The sequence below is a fragment of the Aedes albopictus genome, chromosome 3 (genome assembly GCF_035046485.1).
Source record: "Aedes albopictus strain Foshan chromosome 3, AalbF5, whole genome shotgun sequence".
NCBI lineage: Eukaryota > Metazoa > Arthropoda > Insecta > Diptera > Culicidae > Aedes > Aedes albopictus.
Genome location: NC_085138.1, coordinates 338,291,014 through 338,308,341, shown reverse-complemented (window position 1 = coordinate 338,308,341; position 17,328 = coordinate 338,291,014). Strand labels below are relative to the sequence as shown.

Below are 17,328 nucleotides of genomic sequence, written 5' to 3'. Positions count from 1 at the left end.
CTGTGCTTTTCCAATCCGATTTGCATAAAATTAATGAATTTTTCATAAGGTACTTTGCAGTAGGTACCATCGCCGCTGACTAGGCTCCTGCAATTGGAATACTATAAATTGAATGGCTAATTGATTCGTCGTCTGCCATGGGACCGAAAACGACGATGGAAAAAGTCAAAAGTAATGTTATAAATTATTGCCGTCCAACTGGCTCGTGTAACAGTCATTCGCTGGGCACGGGAAAGGGTTAATCGTGTCGTCGATTTGTCGTCGTTGGAAACGTTCGAAATCATGCAACCAGAGCCGTTAAAATCGATTCCGGAAACGTTCGCCGGGGTGGATGTGTTCATAACCGGTGGTTCCGGTTTCATGGGAAAGGTGCTGATAGAGAAGCTTCTGAGGTCGTGTCCTGACATTGGAAAGGTGTTTGTGCTGTTGCGCGAGAAGAAGGGAAAGTCCAGCGGTGAACGCGTTCAGGATTTGGTGGGAGTCCCGGTAGGTAATCGAGATATTGATCCAAGGTGTTTGAGCTGATTGATCATGGGTTCTCAATAATTACAGTTGTTTGACAAGATACGGGAGACTTGTCCAGATGTTATCCAGAAGCTAATTCCGATCGCAGGAGATTGTTCTCTGCTGAAGTTGGGCTTACACGAGGACAGTCTAGAACAGATGAAAAATGTTCAGATAGTGTTTCACGCGGCTGCCAGTGTTCGATTCGATGATCCTTTGTGCAAGGCTATTCTGCTGAATACCCGAGGAACGCGCGAAGTTTTCAGATGGGCCAAGACGCTGAAGAACCTTCGAGCGCTGGTGCACATTTCAACGACGTACTGCAATCCGGAGATATTCGAAGTCGAAGAGTGCATCTACCCAGCCAAGATGGACTGGCAGAAGGCCATCGAGATTGCTGAGCAGATGGATCCGGAAGTCGTGGAAACGTTGTCTCAGAAGTAAGTGATTTGTTTATTTGTGTCGACTAAGTATGAAAGTGCCCGGGTAGAATTTCTGACAAGCATGTGAACAGGGTGTGTGTATGTGATTTGCAAATGGCGAATGGCTGCTTGTACAGTAATGAGCTTCACACATATACATTACACGTGCTGGAAGTTTCTAGATTAGATACTCTGACACTTGAAACCTTGACGGCTACACCGTAGCTTTATCCTAGTGCCGAGCGTATAGTAGAGCACCATCTTTGTTGGTCTTGGGCATAGTGTAGATAAACCCTAAACGTTCCATAGAACGTTTAGGGTTTATCAGGTCATCTTCAACCACGTGCAGCAGGGTTGTTAACGTTAATCAACGATTAACGCCGTTTCGTTAATTCGTTAACGTTAACTGTAACGATCAACGATTCTTCCGTTGATTTTTTGGAAGCGTTGATCAACGTTAACGTTAACGCGGAGCGTTGATTTACCGTTAACGACTCCGTTAATTTTACGTTAATTGTGGTACATATTTAATTCTCGCGTTCAGTATCATACAGGCGTATCTACAATGATCGATTTCTCTTCATCGATTTTCTCTTCGGTTAATAACTTGGCCGGCAATTCATTTTCGGTTGTTTTTGTTGTTTTAGATGCTAGTCCTAGTCGTCCTTCACCGAAACACAGCGAGAGATCATACGAATATTAGTTGTATTTTTCGTAATAGTCCGAAGAGAAAATCGACGAAGAGAAATCGATCATTGTAGATACGCCTGTATGATACTGAACGCGAGAATTGATAATAGACCAGCGTTTCTCAAACTATGGACCCACCAGTGGGTCGAGGGCTGATTTTTGGTGGGTCGCGAAGTCTTTACTAACTTAAATATGTCGAATGCTATTGCTAGCCATTTTCTTATTTCCAAATACTCCCTCGGAGAATCCATTTCTAGAAGAGTTATTTCTTGAATTTCGATTTCTCCCTTTCTATTTAAAATTTTGTATTATAAGCCTTGTCTAGGGACAAGACAAATCTAACGAGTGAAAATCTGTTCGATGTGTTGTTCAGAATTCCTCACAGTTCCTCAGTATGTGTTGTATGTGTTGATGGGAAATTGTAGTTTTGGGAATGTCTTTCAACAAATTTCGTCGATCATCGATAAAAAGAGTAACTCCGAATTTTTCAGAGTTGCTCTCGTTCGCACAGTGTCTTGCCCCCATGAATATTGAAACTACTGTCTGCATTCTGAAATCGATTCTAAAACTATGAGTTTTCAATTGAAAGTTTTAAGATTAGGGTAAAATATTAATTTGGGATTTTTTCCGACTGGAACTGGATGTTAATGCGTAGAATCGGCTATCTCAGTCTTAATTTAAGACTGAGATAGTCGTTTCTACGCAATAACGGTAAAATTTTAGATTTTACTTGTGTTCTGGAGAAAATGATTTCAAATTGCTGTTTGCAGATAGGATTTTTTGTTATACTTACACTTCAGCAGTTAAAATATCAAACCAATTAGAAATACCAAAAATCAGCAAAAAAATACCAGACTTCGACAAGAAACCTGACCTTTACCGAACTTAAGTAAAGCTTAACTTCTGTGAAATTCAAATAAATGTCGATAATCTGAAATTTAACGGAACAATTGAAAAGTGAGTTCAATAAAAATGGAAGTAAAATAAGTGTGTATTTAAGATTTCATTAAAAAAAGCAAGAAGACTCATCTGACTATCTAACAGTATAATTCTAAAAAGTACTTGATGTTCACTCACTCGCTGTGAATGTCTATAGCATTTTCAACCGATTTTTAATTTTAAAGTGGATTTTAAAGTTCTGCTGAAGCATAAAATTGCCACTTTATCTGAAGCCAGACTGGTTAAATATATTAGAACCTTGGAATTTAATCTCCAATTTTTAAGATCTTAGTCGACTAAGAGTAAACCAAGGTTGTTAACCGATAAATTATCGGCAGTTAACTCATCGCAAACTCGATAACGATAAAGGTTGCTCGATTATCTCTCGATAACAATAATCAAACGATGAATCAACGCGAAGATCAACGTACCTTCGATAATTTTGCGATAAATCTAGTTACCCTAGTGACGGCATCAACAGTGGTTCAGATCGCGAAGAAAATTTTTCGGAGACGTTATCGAGTCGATAATTTTCACAGTTAACTGTATCGCCGATGACGTTTCCGCCAGTAGACGTTATCGTTATCGACGTTAAACGATAACAGACGTTAACTTTATCGCCGATAACGATAATTTATCGATTAACAACCTTGGAGTTAACTGATGCTGCAAACTTGGGCACCTTAACCTTTCTAAGACTTTTCCAAAAAACTCAAAGAGCACTACTAATAAAGAGATAATATGTATTTATTTAAAAATGCAGTCCAAATTTGCAAAAAAAAAGACTTATTTCATAAATTTTCGTGCTGGTGAGTCGCCAAATTCTTTGAAAAACAAAAGTGGGTCGCAAGCTGAAAAAGTTTGAGAACCCCTGTACTAGGTTGTACATTTAAGTGAACCCAAGTACAGCCAAATATTTCGGTAAATTTGTCGGAAAGGTGTGCAAAATCGAATAATTCAGATTGTTCTCAATTCAATTCTCTAAGTAATCAGGATCCTGCGATATATGGGATGGACATTTTGTCAGTGTTTCATCTGCTTGTCTAAGATATCACATAAATCATAGACCAATAGATGTGACACTAACGAAATTTCAATCTCATATATCTCATGATCCTGATTACTTAGAGAGTTGGTGTCTTCGGCAAAGTTGTATGGCTGGTCAAGGACTAACCGATAATAAGACTTATGTTTCAAAATTCTACCGCTAGGCGGTGCTAGTGAGCTAACAAATTTTGTTTTTCATATATATCAGGAAAATTTGCAAAAAATTGCAACTAGGCGCTAGCTGGAGAAACATGAACCAAACGGTAATTATTCTGAAAGCCCTTGATCTACCAAACAATATTGCCGAAGACACCATCTTTCTACAAAACCAGGATGCTGAGATATGCGGAATTTAAAATTTGTTTGCTCTCTAGCGCCGCCTAGCGGTGGAATTTGGAAACATAAGTCTTATTATCGGCTAGTCCTTGACCAGCCATCAACTTTGCCGAAGACACCAACTCTCTAAGTAGTCAGGATCATGAGATATATGAGATTGAAATTTCGTTAGTGTCACATCTATTGGTCTGTGATTTATGTGATATCTTAAACAAGCACACTTGACAATTATATTTTGCTTGGAAAATTTTTGACATTTGCATGGATGGCTACTGTGATCAACTCAATAGCTACTTAAGATGAGTCACGTTTTATAACTGTCCACAAACAACATGTGGATAGCCTAAAAACACCGGGGGATAGTCATGGACGAAATTAGAGCGCTTTGGGCACTTCCAGTCCCAAAGACGAGCGCGCTGGGTGTATTGCATAAAAAGCGCGCTTAGTTTCACACACTGAAATAAATTTTGTTGTGAAAACTACCGATTCCATATGATTCTCAACCAACAACAATTTCCAGTTAATTCCACTAAAACACTGTCAACTTAACTAGCAGTGCAGTTAACATAACCAAAAATAATCTTAATTTAACAAATGAGCATTGTATTTTTAACCATACTGTGTTGTAAAATGCGTGTCCTGGAAAAATTAACAATGTTTTGTTGTTGAGATAACTATGCATTTAGTTAAATTTACTACAATGCATTGTAATTCCAAGCATATTTCAGTTACCTTAACAGATTTTGTAGTCGGTTGAGAATCATAGGTACGGTTAGTAATTTTACTATGGAATCGGTAGTTTCCACAACAAAATTTATTTCAGTGCAGCTGAAGGTGCATAATGCACCAACACCATTACTTCCGAAGCATAAAGTCACGCTTTCTGAGTAAGTCGGCAAAGCATTTTGCAGGTTCTTGACGTGGACGATATAGATTCAATTATGACACTGTTGGTCAAATGCCGGCGCACAAGTTCCTAAAAAAAATTTCTTGCTAGTGAGTAATGAAAAAAAAAATCTTGTCAAACACAAATAATAATCTACCCAAAAATTGAAAAAAAAACCACAAGTGGTGACAGATCACAAAGCATATCACATCAATTAACGCAAAAATTAACGGCATTCGTTGACGTTAATTTAACGCATTCCGTTGACGTTAACGTTAACTGGCTAGAAAATTAACGCAGCGCCGTTGACGTTGATTCGGACGAAAATTAACGTTAACGGCGTTAATCGTTGATTAACGTTAACAACCCTGGCAGCCAGCACAGCACGTTCACAATCACCGACTGTTTCCCACTTCTACTTGATTTCTTGCTGATGGTTGAATATTGTCGATGCAATGTATTATTTCGACATTCACACATCGTGAACAGTCCATTGAAGTCAGCGTTTATGCGTTTCACCATATTCTCTTTTTTGCAAGAATCATTGATTCATACAGAGCAGGTTTTGCTAGCATTTGCAAACTACGGGACCTAAGCTGGTTACGCAGTCCGTAAATGGGCTCATTCACTGGCGTAGCCACGGTACATACATACATTTTTAAAGATCATCCTTAGCACGCGTCGCTCGAAAACTCCTAGTGTTTTGCAGGTCCTTCTCGAGTATGGTATTATGGATTTAGTTGGAAATCAAACACAATATTCTGACAAAAATATTTTTGCTAATGTTGAGTTGTTTACATCATACATCGGAAGTGACGCATATATCACAGACAAACAGACGTAACACTTCGAACATTTTTCGAATCAAATCATAGTCACGGAAACATGTTCGCCCAATGCTAAAAGGACTGAGTTTGGCCGACCATCAACTAGGTGGCAGTAGTGGGCAAACGTCAAACTCGAGCAAAAACGATGCGAGCGCCACGGGTGGTCAGTTGGCCAACTATCAAATTTTCAAATAGACCGTTAAATCGGTGTACGATGCAAAATATCAGAGTGTTACGTCTGTTTGTCTGTGCATATATTATAGTGCATCATTGAACGCACACAGCGCACCACACCCGGTACTGAAAAAAAGTGTCGCTAGTCAAAACGTAGCTATTCGGTTTGGTGCTGGCGCCATTATATATTAGTGTACGGGGTGAATATTTTTTTAACGCTGTTTTTTTTTTTGTGGAGCCCGTAGTTTGTATGCATTCTACTAATGATGCGTCTTCGTATTTCATGGTTTACGTTACGAGGTACACGAAATCTTCTCCGATTTTTGCTGCTTCACGTTTCAGGTGGGTGTACAGTTCAGCCATCGTTCCAAACGGCATGTCATCCACAAAACAGGCGAATTGGTTTCGTAAGGATTGTACCCCGGATGATGAGCCCGGCTCGTCGCATTATACCTTCCAGGGTTGCTTGAATAGTTGGCAGGAAAGTACATCACTTTGTCGCAGTCCCCGCCCGTCGAGATTCGAATGAACTGAACAGTTCATCCGAATTCCTTATACTGCTTTGCTCACCGTTTGCTCTTATCAGTCTAGTAAGCTTTCCGGGAAAGCTGTTGTAGGGTATTGTACCATTTGGGCAGGTGTACCAATTTTGGGCACTTGCCGCTATAATTAAGTCAATTTCAAACCGATTGATTTGAATTTTTGTAAAGAGTTAGATACTGTACGTGCCTAACTCTATACAATATTTCAAATCAATCGGTTTGAAATTGACTTAGTTATAGCGGCAAATGCCCAAAATAGGTACACCTGCCCAAATGGTACAAGACCCTACATGATTTTCCATTGCTCTGTGCGTATGGCGCCTTGAATTTGATGAACAGGTGATGCGATGAGACCTGGTATTCATGGCATTTCTGGAGGGTTCGCGGTACGCTGCAGATTTTGTCCGTTGTAGACCGGTCATCGATGAAACCAGCTTTGTAACTTCCCACTAACTCATTTCTGGAGCTCGATTTAAATAGGTCGTATGTGCTTTTGTCGATATGAAATTCGATCAGTTTATTTTAGTTATTGTAGCAATATGGAAGATATTTTTGAGACTTTTAATGATGAAACGGAAAGTTTATTTTGTGAGGATTCTGCTGTATGTATCAACTTTGTTCAATTTCAACGGTTTTCGCTACAATAAGTGAATCCAACTGATCGAATTTTTAATCGACAAAAGCACATACGACCTATTCAAATCGAGCTCCAGATTTACTTTAGGTGATAGACGACGGAAGATCCGGGATAGCACTTTGTAGGTGGAATTTAGAATGGTGATCACTCGAAAGTTCTGACTTACTTGTCGCCTATCTTCTGGATGGGACAGATTATCCCTTCCTTGGATGGATGACATCCTTATCTTCCCTCAGCGTGGGAGTTGATTTGTTCCTTCCTCTACCGCATCAACCTCAAACTGTCACTTCATAGACAATGTTGAGAATCTTACAGCTAAATTAAATGGCTTGCCACTATGTATTTGTTATCCAAAGTACAACGTTTGGAATCCAAAATTGCCAACATTGAAATAACGGCTTCTTTGCTCAATTTTAAACGGTTCAACTTGTCCTGTGTGCTAATTGGGCAATCCAGCTTTATTTTGAGAGGTTTCATGCCAAGCTTGATCTTCAATTCCTCCAAGAAGCATGGCTGCTTTTCTGCAAACAGGCACGATTGCCTAAGTCTTGTTTACAATTTGTTTGATGGAATTTGCAATAGCATTTTGAACCACAAAATTTGATTTGAGTGCGAAACATCCCTGCAGACTAGAGTCAGTCTAGTTAGAGTCTTTGACGTCACGGTGTAGCATTTATTGGCTCCGGTCGAAAGTGACAGTCCGCCAGACTCTAATTATAGGGACTCTACTGCAGACTCCATGTCCGAAGCACCGTGAATAGTGCTACCGTCTACCCCCGTTGGTTTGACCGCATCTAATCTGAACACTTTTTAATTTGACCCTCTTAATGTGCACATGGCTCAAATTAAAAATGGTTCAAACGTCATTCTGCTAATGGAACGGGGTGGAACGGAACGCAGAATCAAAACAAAACATCAAATAACGTTGCCAGCAGTGTGTTTTACCGTCGCCTACAGGGTTGCTAGAAGTTCAAACTAAAAAATGAACCCCGTTGGTTTGCATGAGGTGTCGTTCAAACCAACGGGGATAGACGGTACATACGTATGTGATGGCAGATACATGAATTGGCTCCTGGGACGTAACCCGAGTTGTTGATGGTGTGCTAGGCCAAGGAATTTAGTTTCTTTTTGGTGAGCTTTGTTCGGTGGATAAGATGAGTAGTTTATACTTAGAGCGAAGCATAACCGAGGAAGTACACTATAGCCTACTAAACCCCTTTTAATCAGGTTATATTTACGCACTTTTGAAATATACACTTTTATTATGTCGTGCATAAAAACGGGAGAGCTGTTCAGAATCAATATTGTGCATAAGAAAATTCAATGACGATATTTATGGCAACGACGGCCAGGGGGTCTGCATATGGAAGAGCAAAGGAAGGATGCAGACACGTTTCATAAGGCCCCATGGGGTGTCAGCGGGATACCAGGACATTGCAGGGGCTTTTAAGGAGGAGGATTCAGGGTTCTCTCAGAGGGCTTCAGGAGGTACCAGGAAGTCTCAGGAGTGGGTTGAGGGGTGGGGCGTCTCAGAGAGTCAAAAGGGGTTGCTTGGGGCTCTTCGGGGTCTCATGGATGCATCAGAATATCAGAGGCGTTTCATGGGATCCAAGAAGGTTTCAAGGGGTACCTGTAGATCTCAGGAGCATTTTAAAGAAAGCTCCAAGGGGTCTCGGGAGCGCTCCTGGAGCTCTCAGGGGCGTTGCAGAGGTTGTCAGAACATTGCTTTGACCTAACATGAAAACTGAAACAGTTAAAAATATATTTTGATATGTATTTTGAGGAAACACTCTAATTTCAATATGTATAAAATTATAGCCCATATTAAGGCCAGTAGTACACAGGGTCAAATATTTGACAAGAAAAGAACTCAAGAAACAACATCAGTTTGACACTAATGAAAATTCGATCGATTCAAACAAGATGTTTGAACATTGGTTTCTTTTCGGACAAATATTTGACCCTGTGTACTAACAGCTTAATAAAACAATGCATGAGTTGTCGTTCAAACCAACGGGGGTAGACGATATAATACGGTTTTCAATGTTGAACCACTAATCCACGTCGCAATGTTTGCACCCACTGAAATAAATTTTGTTGTGGAAACTACCGATTCCATAGTAAAATTACTAACCGTACCTATGATTCTCAACCGACAACAAAATCTGTTAAGGCAACTGAAATATGCTTGAAATTACTATGCATTGTAGTAAGCTCAACTAAAAGCGTAGTCGTCTCAACAACAAAACGTTGTTAATTTTTCCTGGACACGCATTTTACAACACAGTATGGTTAAATATACAATGCTCATTTGTTAAATTAAGATAATTTCTGGTAATGTTAACTGCACTGTTAGTTAAGTTGACAGTGTTTTAGTGGAATTAACAGGAAATTGTTGTCGGTTGAGAATCATAGGTACGGTTAGTAATTTTACTATGGAATCGGTAGTTTCCACAACAAAATTTATTTCAGTGCCGGTATGCGGAAATTCTGAGTACTCCAGTACATAAGTAGGATTTCAAAATCGTGCTGTTTCCAATAAAATGTGCATTTAATGCGTAATATCCCGTATTAGTGATGCTTGTCCAGCCTTCTCAGAATAAGCAGAAGCATAATCAATTTTAGATTTTACTCGTTCTAATATCTCGTTGTAGGTGGCAGGAAGCAAACTATTTGAAAGCGGTTTCCTCATCGGAAGTGCGTTTGACAGATTGGAGAGATAAACAAACTTTGAGTCTTCAACAAGCGACCATGGATGATACTATTTGCAAATCATTTTTAAAAGCTGAATGTCAATTATGTCAATTATCCTTTTTTGTACTGACAAAAGGATTGATTATTTCAACAAACAGTGACATTGACTGAGGAAGGGGACTCTTCGAGACAATAGTTTCGGATGTTGTTTCAGGACTTTGGGTTTCAGATGTTAGCGGGTAGTGTGGTTGTGCTCAATGACTCTCATTTACCCGTAGTTTTCGTCTCTTACCTTTTCAGCGAGATGTAGGGCTGTTTTATTTGTTTCAACAAATATTTTTTCAAGTTTCTGCTGGACCCCGACAACATCAACAAACTCGCTTTGCAGTACCGACAAGAACCTGCTCTGGTGAAATGGTACAAAATACCGCTGATGTATATCGGATCCATCCGAGACTTGGATGTTTTTGCCTGATCCAAGCCGTTCTTCATAGCCTTTTAATGTTCTTCAGACAGACCTTGAACACTTCCGCCGCCCGCGTGAATTATATCCCGTAGAAGTGGTGAACTTCACCTAAGGACGTCAGCTCGAACTCTTCCTGCAGGGGCTGTCCATAAACCACGTGCTCATTTTTTCCTGAATTTTAGACCCCCCCTCCCCCACCGTGGTCTTGCGTGGTTTCAGGCTAGTTGTGTAGTATTTCTGTATGTACATTATTTTAACTCTGCTAGAAGAGAAATATGTGACGCGGAATCTTAGGCAAACTGGACCTTTCAAAACACTGCACAAATGATCAGATTGTAGAATTAACATGTACTCAAATTAGCTAGGATTATGCAACTTTTAAGTATTCATGAAAAAAAAGCGAAAAGGTATCCAAAATGAAAGAAAAAGTTTCTTTGAAGTTTTTCATTAATCTGTACGTTGAAAAAATCTCGCTTTTTGTACACAGCATTAGAGTGGTGGTGGCCAACCTTTCGATTAACGGATTTTTTTTTTGTTTTTATTTTTGTGTATTTTAACTTATGCTAATTCTACACTTCGCAATTTAACGGAATTTTAAAGTGCACTAAATGACCTTTCCTGATATTATTTCTTTTCTACATGTGATTTGTTTGTACAGATTCTAAATGGACAACACAATTTTTCGTGCTGTGGACAGAAAAAATAAACTAAGCGAATTAAATCCCAATTGATTTTATGTTTTTGGAACAGATAAGAAAAATAAAATACCAAATAAAAAAACCACGCGGTTTGGTTTAGGGATGTAGTACCGGTAGTACCGGTACCGAAAATACCGGTATTACCGACCAAATTTTGGTACCGAAATACCGGTACTGACTGAGCATTGGTACCGGTACTTTCGGTACCGCGAAATCTCTCCCGAAGTACTGAAATCCGATCATTAGTATAGCCAACATACAATGGAAACATTTAAAATCAAGTACTTTGACAAACAAACATTTTATATATGCAACAATTCTGCAAATCCAGGGTATCATAGCAATGATTGGTTTGATAAACGTTGAATGTTGGAATTGGATTTACTTGCTTAGTATAAAATTTGTTTGATCAGCGTTTCTTGTTATTTTTTTCAGTTTTTAAAATCCGTTGATAGCATCATCAAGAAAAAATATTTATACCTTCTTCTGTCTTCACCTTGCAGCTATTTGATTTTTGTACATGTAAGGTTGTTCCTGTTTAATTTAAACTGGCCGAAATACTGCTTGTGAAACTGTACAGAAGCTTAACAATAGCTGCAAAATAAATTTCGTACAACTAGGGTAATTCGCCAATTGTTGAACGGTTAGTACTGGCATTTTGGTTTTCGTTTGTTTTCCCGTGCATAATTCCACTTTAGTTCAAAAATATCCAGTGAACGTCTAGATCTACTCATCCCTTATACTGCCCATTGAATTTGTATTCCCTTAAATTCCATTTTCTAAGAGAAAATAGAGCATTTGTATGGGAAGTCTGTAACCCAAATGTTGAACGCTTTCTTAAGCTAGCTCATCCTAATGTTGGACGGTTCTCGCCAATTGTTGAACGGTTGAAGCTATGTTCGTAATTGGCTTCTTTAGCGGTGTTGGGATAATTCCATATTCTGAATCTGCATGCCAAACTCAGCCGAAATCCAAATTTTCATCAATTTTGATGCCCGGGAACCTATTTAAATATCAATTTGAAGTTTGTATGGGAGCGATTTGTCGAATCACCCCTCGTTGCATTTTGTACTGGACGGAGCTGTCAAACAGTTGCCTAGCTGTCAAAAGGTGATTTCGGAAAATCTCTTTGAAATTGATTTTAGGTATCAAAATAAAGTTCTAAAAATCTGAAAAAAATCGTAGTGGCTCAGAAAAAGGTGCTCTTTCGCATAAAATCAAAAAATGATTACTTTTTTCAAAATTTAAAAACCCAATTGATGACGTATAACCCGACATGAACCTATCATTCACCTGTTTTTATTTTGTCCACCAAACCCAACATAGACCCAACAGTTACCCGATGTGAGTCCAATAGTGGTCCAACATTTGATAAAATTTGACCCGACATCCGATATTTTTTCACTCTGGCGGATGTTTTTCCGGGTATTTCGGGTTTAGAGCCCAGCTAGTCCGAGCTAGTGACAATTCATTTAAATGACAAGGAATCGCTCATTTGAAGAGAGCGCTAGTGAACTGAAATAGTTTTAAACATGACTAGATGCAAAAATGGCTGAAAAAATTTGATTAGAAGCGAAAAAGACAGAAGAAAAGTATGCCTTTAAAAGCCCCTGAAACACTTCTGGAAACCCATTGGACCCACTCAACCCCCAAGAACACTCGTGGAACTACCCTGAAATCCCTTGAAAAGTCGTGGGTTGCTCCTGAACCTCCTGGAACGCCTTAAAATACTCCTGGGACCCCCTTAATACTCTGAATTCCTCTTGAACAACTCTGAAATGCCCTTGAAACCCATTGAAAACCACTGGAATCTTTCTGAAGCCCACTGGAACACCCCTGGAACATCCGTCGAACGCCCTTGAAACCCCATGAAATGCACGGTTAGGTAAAGTGAAAAAAAATCTGGCAGTCTTGCTAACATCGTAGGTTATGCCAGTGTTCAACAGTTGGATCATGGATGCATGGATGTGATAAGAAAAATATTTTTTCCAATTAAATTACAAGGAAAATGTGATTTTAAACAATGTTAAACTGTTAAGGACATCCTTCCAGTTCTTGTAACTATGGTGTGGCTTTGATATTTGTGGTCGATTTGCCTGCAAAGCTTATTTCGTAACAGCAATTTCTTAAAATTAATCTTAAGAATTGTGCAGTTTTCGTGTCATCAACGGTACTAAATTTTTAATCAATTTTTTGGCATAAACTATGTATAATTGAGGGGCCCAGATGCAAAGGGGTGTAAGTGACCATTTTGTCGATTTTGAGCTGAGCAAATCATAAAATTCTTCAGATTTCAAGCTTTCAGGAACTTTTTTAAGATTCTTTCTGCGATAATTAGAAAAAGTACAATAAATCGGAGAAAATTGGGTTGATTTTGAAACTCCATACATTTTATATGGGATGAAAAATTGGTGAAAAACTTTAAACCTCATTTACTTGAAAGTGGGTTTTTGTCACTTACACCCCTTTGCTTCTAACCCCCTCAATTTTGTAAATTAATTAGAGCAATATAGTGACCTACATGTATATGCATCTACATCATACGTTTACATTGGATGAAAATTACTTAAGTAAGATTTATAATAAAATATTCGGAAACTGTTCAACATTTGGGTAGTGTTCAACAATTAGCGAATTACCCTAATTACTTTCTATCCTTTTTATTTATCTATAATTTTTGTTTAATTTATTGTTTTCTGGATAGCTTTTATGACATCCCTGAAAACCGTAATTCACAAATGCCTGGTAAATTGTTGATTTTCTGTGCATTATTCTTCATTTTAGTTAAAAATTTCCCAGTACCGGTAATTTACCGGTACTACCGGTACTGTAAGCCCAAGTACCGAAATACCGGTACTCACCAAAAGTGGTCGGTACTGCGACCCCTAGTTTGGTTGAGACCAGGGATTGGCGGCATGCACCGTGCGGTGCGAAAAAAGCGTGTGGTTCACACAATCGCAAGTGCTCGTCTCCCGTTTTGCCGAGAGACAAGAGACGTATGAGTGAGAGCTGTCGTAATTGTGCGAGAGACAATCGCAGCACTAGCTCTACGGCGCAAGGAGTAATGCACGGTGCTTGAGACTGCGCTTGTCTCCAAACAGAAAAAATCAATTAATAAATTAATTGAAGAGTGTGTGTTTTCGGCAAAGTTGATAAGCTTGTCAAGGGTTGACAAGTGATGGGTCGTTTGATTCGAAATTTTTCCAATCGTGCGTAGTATCAAGCGAAGTGCCAAGCACGGAGACAAGCACCGAGAGAGTGCATACGACAGAGCGTGAGAGCTCCAGCGCGCGGCAAAGTAAGCGAGCAACATACAACCGATTGCGCGTACTCGTCTCCTTCTAGTTTGTTGTGCTGTCTCGTAGCAGAGTGTGCGGCACGCAAAGAGTTTTGAGTCGCACCCTTTCCCTGGTTGAGAACCCCCCACCCCCCTCCGTGGCTTTTTGTGGTCTTTTGGCAGACCCCCCCCATCCCCCCTACTGACCACGTGGTTCATGGATGGCCCCTCAAGCCTTTGTTGATCTCCTCCATCTCAGCTTTCGTAGCAGTGATAAGGAAATCATCGATATAATCCAGCAGGGACGATCACTGTTTTGTCCTGATCCTCTTACGAACAAACACGTAGGGTATCGCGCCACTTGGGCGGTGGCTTCTATATTCGTCTGTTTTCCACTATAACTCAGTCAATTTTGAACCAGTTGGCTTGAAATGTTGTACACGGGTAGATACTATACCTATCTCACCGCATTCCAAAAGTTGTGTGAATTGATTCAAATTTGACTGAGTTATAGCGGAAAACAGACGAAAATAGAAGCCACCGCCCAAGTGGCGCGATTCCCTATCTGCGGTAGACACCGCAAAGCCCAGCTTTGTTAGTGCTTGCCTCAGCCTACGATTCCAACACCGCACCGTGCTGATTGGCATAGTCCGTAAATACTTCTTTTAAGCTTACAGACAACTCCTCCTTGCCTGGCGCTTCGAATCCGGACGGCTGCCCCATGAATATCTCCTCCTCAAGCACGCCTTTTTTATTGCTTCCCTGTTGGAGAAATTAAGCCACTGCGTCCAATAAGCTGAACTTTTGTGGCACACCATAGAGGTAGGCCGTCTTGACATCGAAAATGGTAAACCGGCAAGTTTCGTTTGCCAGCTAGTAGCTAGCAGCTACCACAAGAAATGACCACAGGGTCGCCATCCGGGCCACAGTTGCAAACACTTCCTCAAAATCAATCTCCGGCTTCTGGATGTAACCCTGTGCTATCACTCGTGCTTTACACTTTACTATCTAATCCTTCTCGGTACGTTTAATCTTCAGCATTCACTTCGAGCCGACAACCTTCCGTCCCTTGGGCAGCTAGCTCCCACGTCCCGTTGCGTCGTCTCTAGCTCGTCCGTAATCATGCTTCGCCACGTAGGGTCCTTCATGGCTTCTCTATGGTTGTCCGGATCTTGACTCCGATTGTATGCTTTTCTTGGCTACTTTGCACTGCTTGTGTTTTAGGGCGGATTAGTCACCCTGAGAGTGACGGGTTCGATTCCCGGACGGTCCAGGAGCTTTTCGTAAAGGAAAATTCCTTGAATTTCTGGAATATAATACTTAATTGCTGAGAAGCATGATTCGTCTCATTTGGGTAGTTGAGCCAAGAAGAATAAGAAGAAGAAGCAAAACCTGACACTAGTCCACTGTCCCAAGTAGATAACTGGGTTTACTTTTCCGGAAGCTGTGGGTTCTGTATTAGCATATTACACTTGAGCGAGCATCTGATACTTTTGGTATTACATACATCTCATCTTGGGTATAACCTACGTATTCACTATTGCTTTTCACTTCAGTGTTCTGTGAGAATTTCAACAATAAAATAATATATTGTAGCCCGGCATTGTTTGACAAACTCGACAAATTCGATATTTTTTTTCAACTGTTTTCTGTTACTGAAAGCCTACCTTAATCTAGTCATACCTACACCGTAACAAATTTGTTTTTTTTTTTTTTTCAGATTGACCAGTTTCTCGCCCAACACGTACACCTTCACCAAAGGCCTAGCGGAGCAGATTTGCTACGACTTCCATCAGGAGCTTCCGTTGGTAATTTTCCGGCCTTCGATCGTTACCAACGCAGAAAAAGAACCCCTGCCCGGGTGGATAGATAACTTCAACGGCCCAATCGGACTGCTGGTCGGTATGGGAACCGGTGTGATGCGATCGGGATGCATCAAGCTGGATAACCACATCAACTGTATCCCGGTGGACGTGAGCATCAAAGCCATTATAATAGCTGCGTGGAAGCGTGCCAATAGTAGCAGCGCCCAGCCCATCCTGCCCATCTACAACAGTGCTGCCGACGTGTGCAAAACGGCCACCTACAATTTTTTGGTAACTGACGGTGAAGAGCTGTACTACAAAACACCGACATCGCAGGTTTTGTGGGCTCCAGGCGGAGTGAATGCCATTTGCTTGGAGGTGTACTACGTGGCGTTCTTTTTCTTACAATTTCTGCCTTCGTTGGTATTGGATGCACTAATCAAACTTAGTGGACACAAACCGATGTAAGTGTATTTTAAAAGTGGTAATTTGAGATCAAGGCTTTCTGACTGATATGCTTTCAACTCTTATTCTTTTGGAACATGTTTTTGGATCCTCCTAAAAATGAATTTTCTTCCCTTTTACTCAGGTCGTTACGATTGCAGCGGAGAATTTTCGATGCAACTATTTCGCTCAAGTACTTCACCGATAACGAATGGGTCTTCAAGACCGCCAACTTCCGTGGACTCCAGTTGGCACTGCTGGACCAGGACAGGCAAGACTATTTAGTACAAATGACAGTTCAACTCGCTTTTTTTAACGAATATTATATCATATTTCAGAGAGACCTTCGACATCAACTACATAACGAAAGGGCTGGTTTCGTACTACGCGGATAGCATCATGGGAGCACGGCGCTATTTGTTCAAGGAAAAGGATGACACGATCCCTGCAGCACGAAAGAAAATTATGCGATTCATGTGGATAAATAGAGTTATAAAGTATACACTATTTTTCTTTCTTGGGTATTTGCTTTTCTGTAAGATTTCAGTGGCACTTTCATAGTTGTATATTTTATAAATAAAAAAACCCTTTGATAGATTTTACTGCTTTTTATTTCCATTTATGGATAAGTAATTGGTTTCGTTGAAAGAAAAATATGCTGATATGGCAAAATGTGTGTACACTGTACAGTATATACTTCGTAGTTACTACTCCGTGATTGATCAGAGCTGCTAGCGGAATTGCACAGAGAACCAATGGGCTTGAGATGAGTACATCATCCTTAGTGAGCATGTTTCGAGAGCTCTACCCGAGCAGAAGGTCATACCTTACAAATACCATGCAAAAAGCAACCTGTGGTCTAATACCTCAAGTTGGTATTACTGTATCATTTTACAGAATGTTATGAGAACGCCACAATAACAATTGGAGGTATTTGAGC

The 17,328-nt window shown here is 40.1% G+C and overlaps 1 protein-coding gene across 1 annotated transcript; it reads left to right on the top strand.

Annotated features, from left to right (window-relative positions):
- On the top strand, positions 1-16,973 carry LOC109424736 (fatty acyl-CoA reductase wat-like). The gene is made up of 5 exons (XM_019699922.3): positions 1-486; positions 553-944; positions 15,860-16,408; positions 16,534-16,659; positions 16,727-16,973. Exons 1-5 carry the CDS (start codon positions 283-285, stop codon positions 16,947-16,949), a joined length of 1,494 nt encoding a protein of 497 aa, XP_019555467.3. The 5' UTR covers positions 1-282; the 3' UTR covers positions 16,950-16,973.
- The last annotated feature ends 355 nt before the right edge of the window (positions 16,974-17,328 follow it).

Coding starts and splice junctions, on each gene's coding strand:
- LOC109424736 (XM_019699922.3), top strand. CDS start 283: ATGCAACCAGAGCCGTTAAAATCGATTCCGGAAACGTTCGCCGGGGTG. Junction 16,409..16,533: donor CTTAGTGGACACAAACCGAT/GTAAGTGTATTT, acceptor CCTTTTACTCAG/GTCGTTACGATTGCAGCGGA. Junction 16,660..16,726: donor GCACTGCTGGACCAGGACAG/GCAAGACTATTT, acceptor ATCATATTTCAG/AGAGACCTTCGACATCAACT.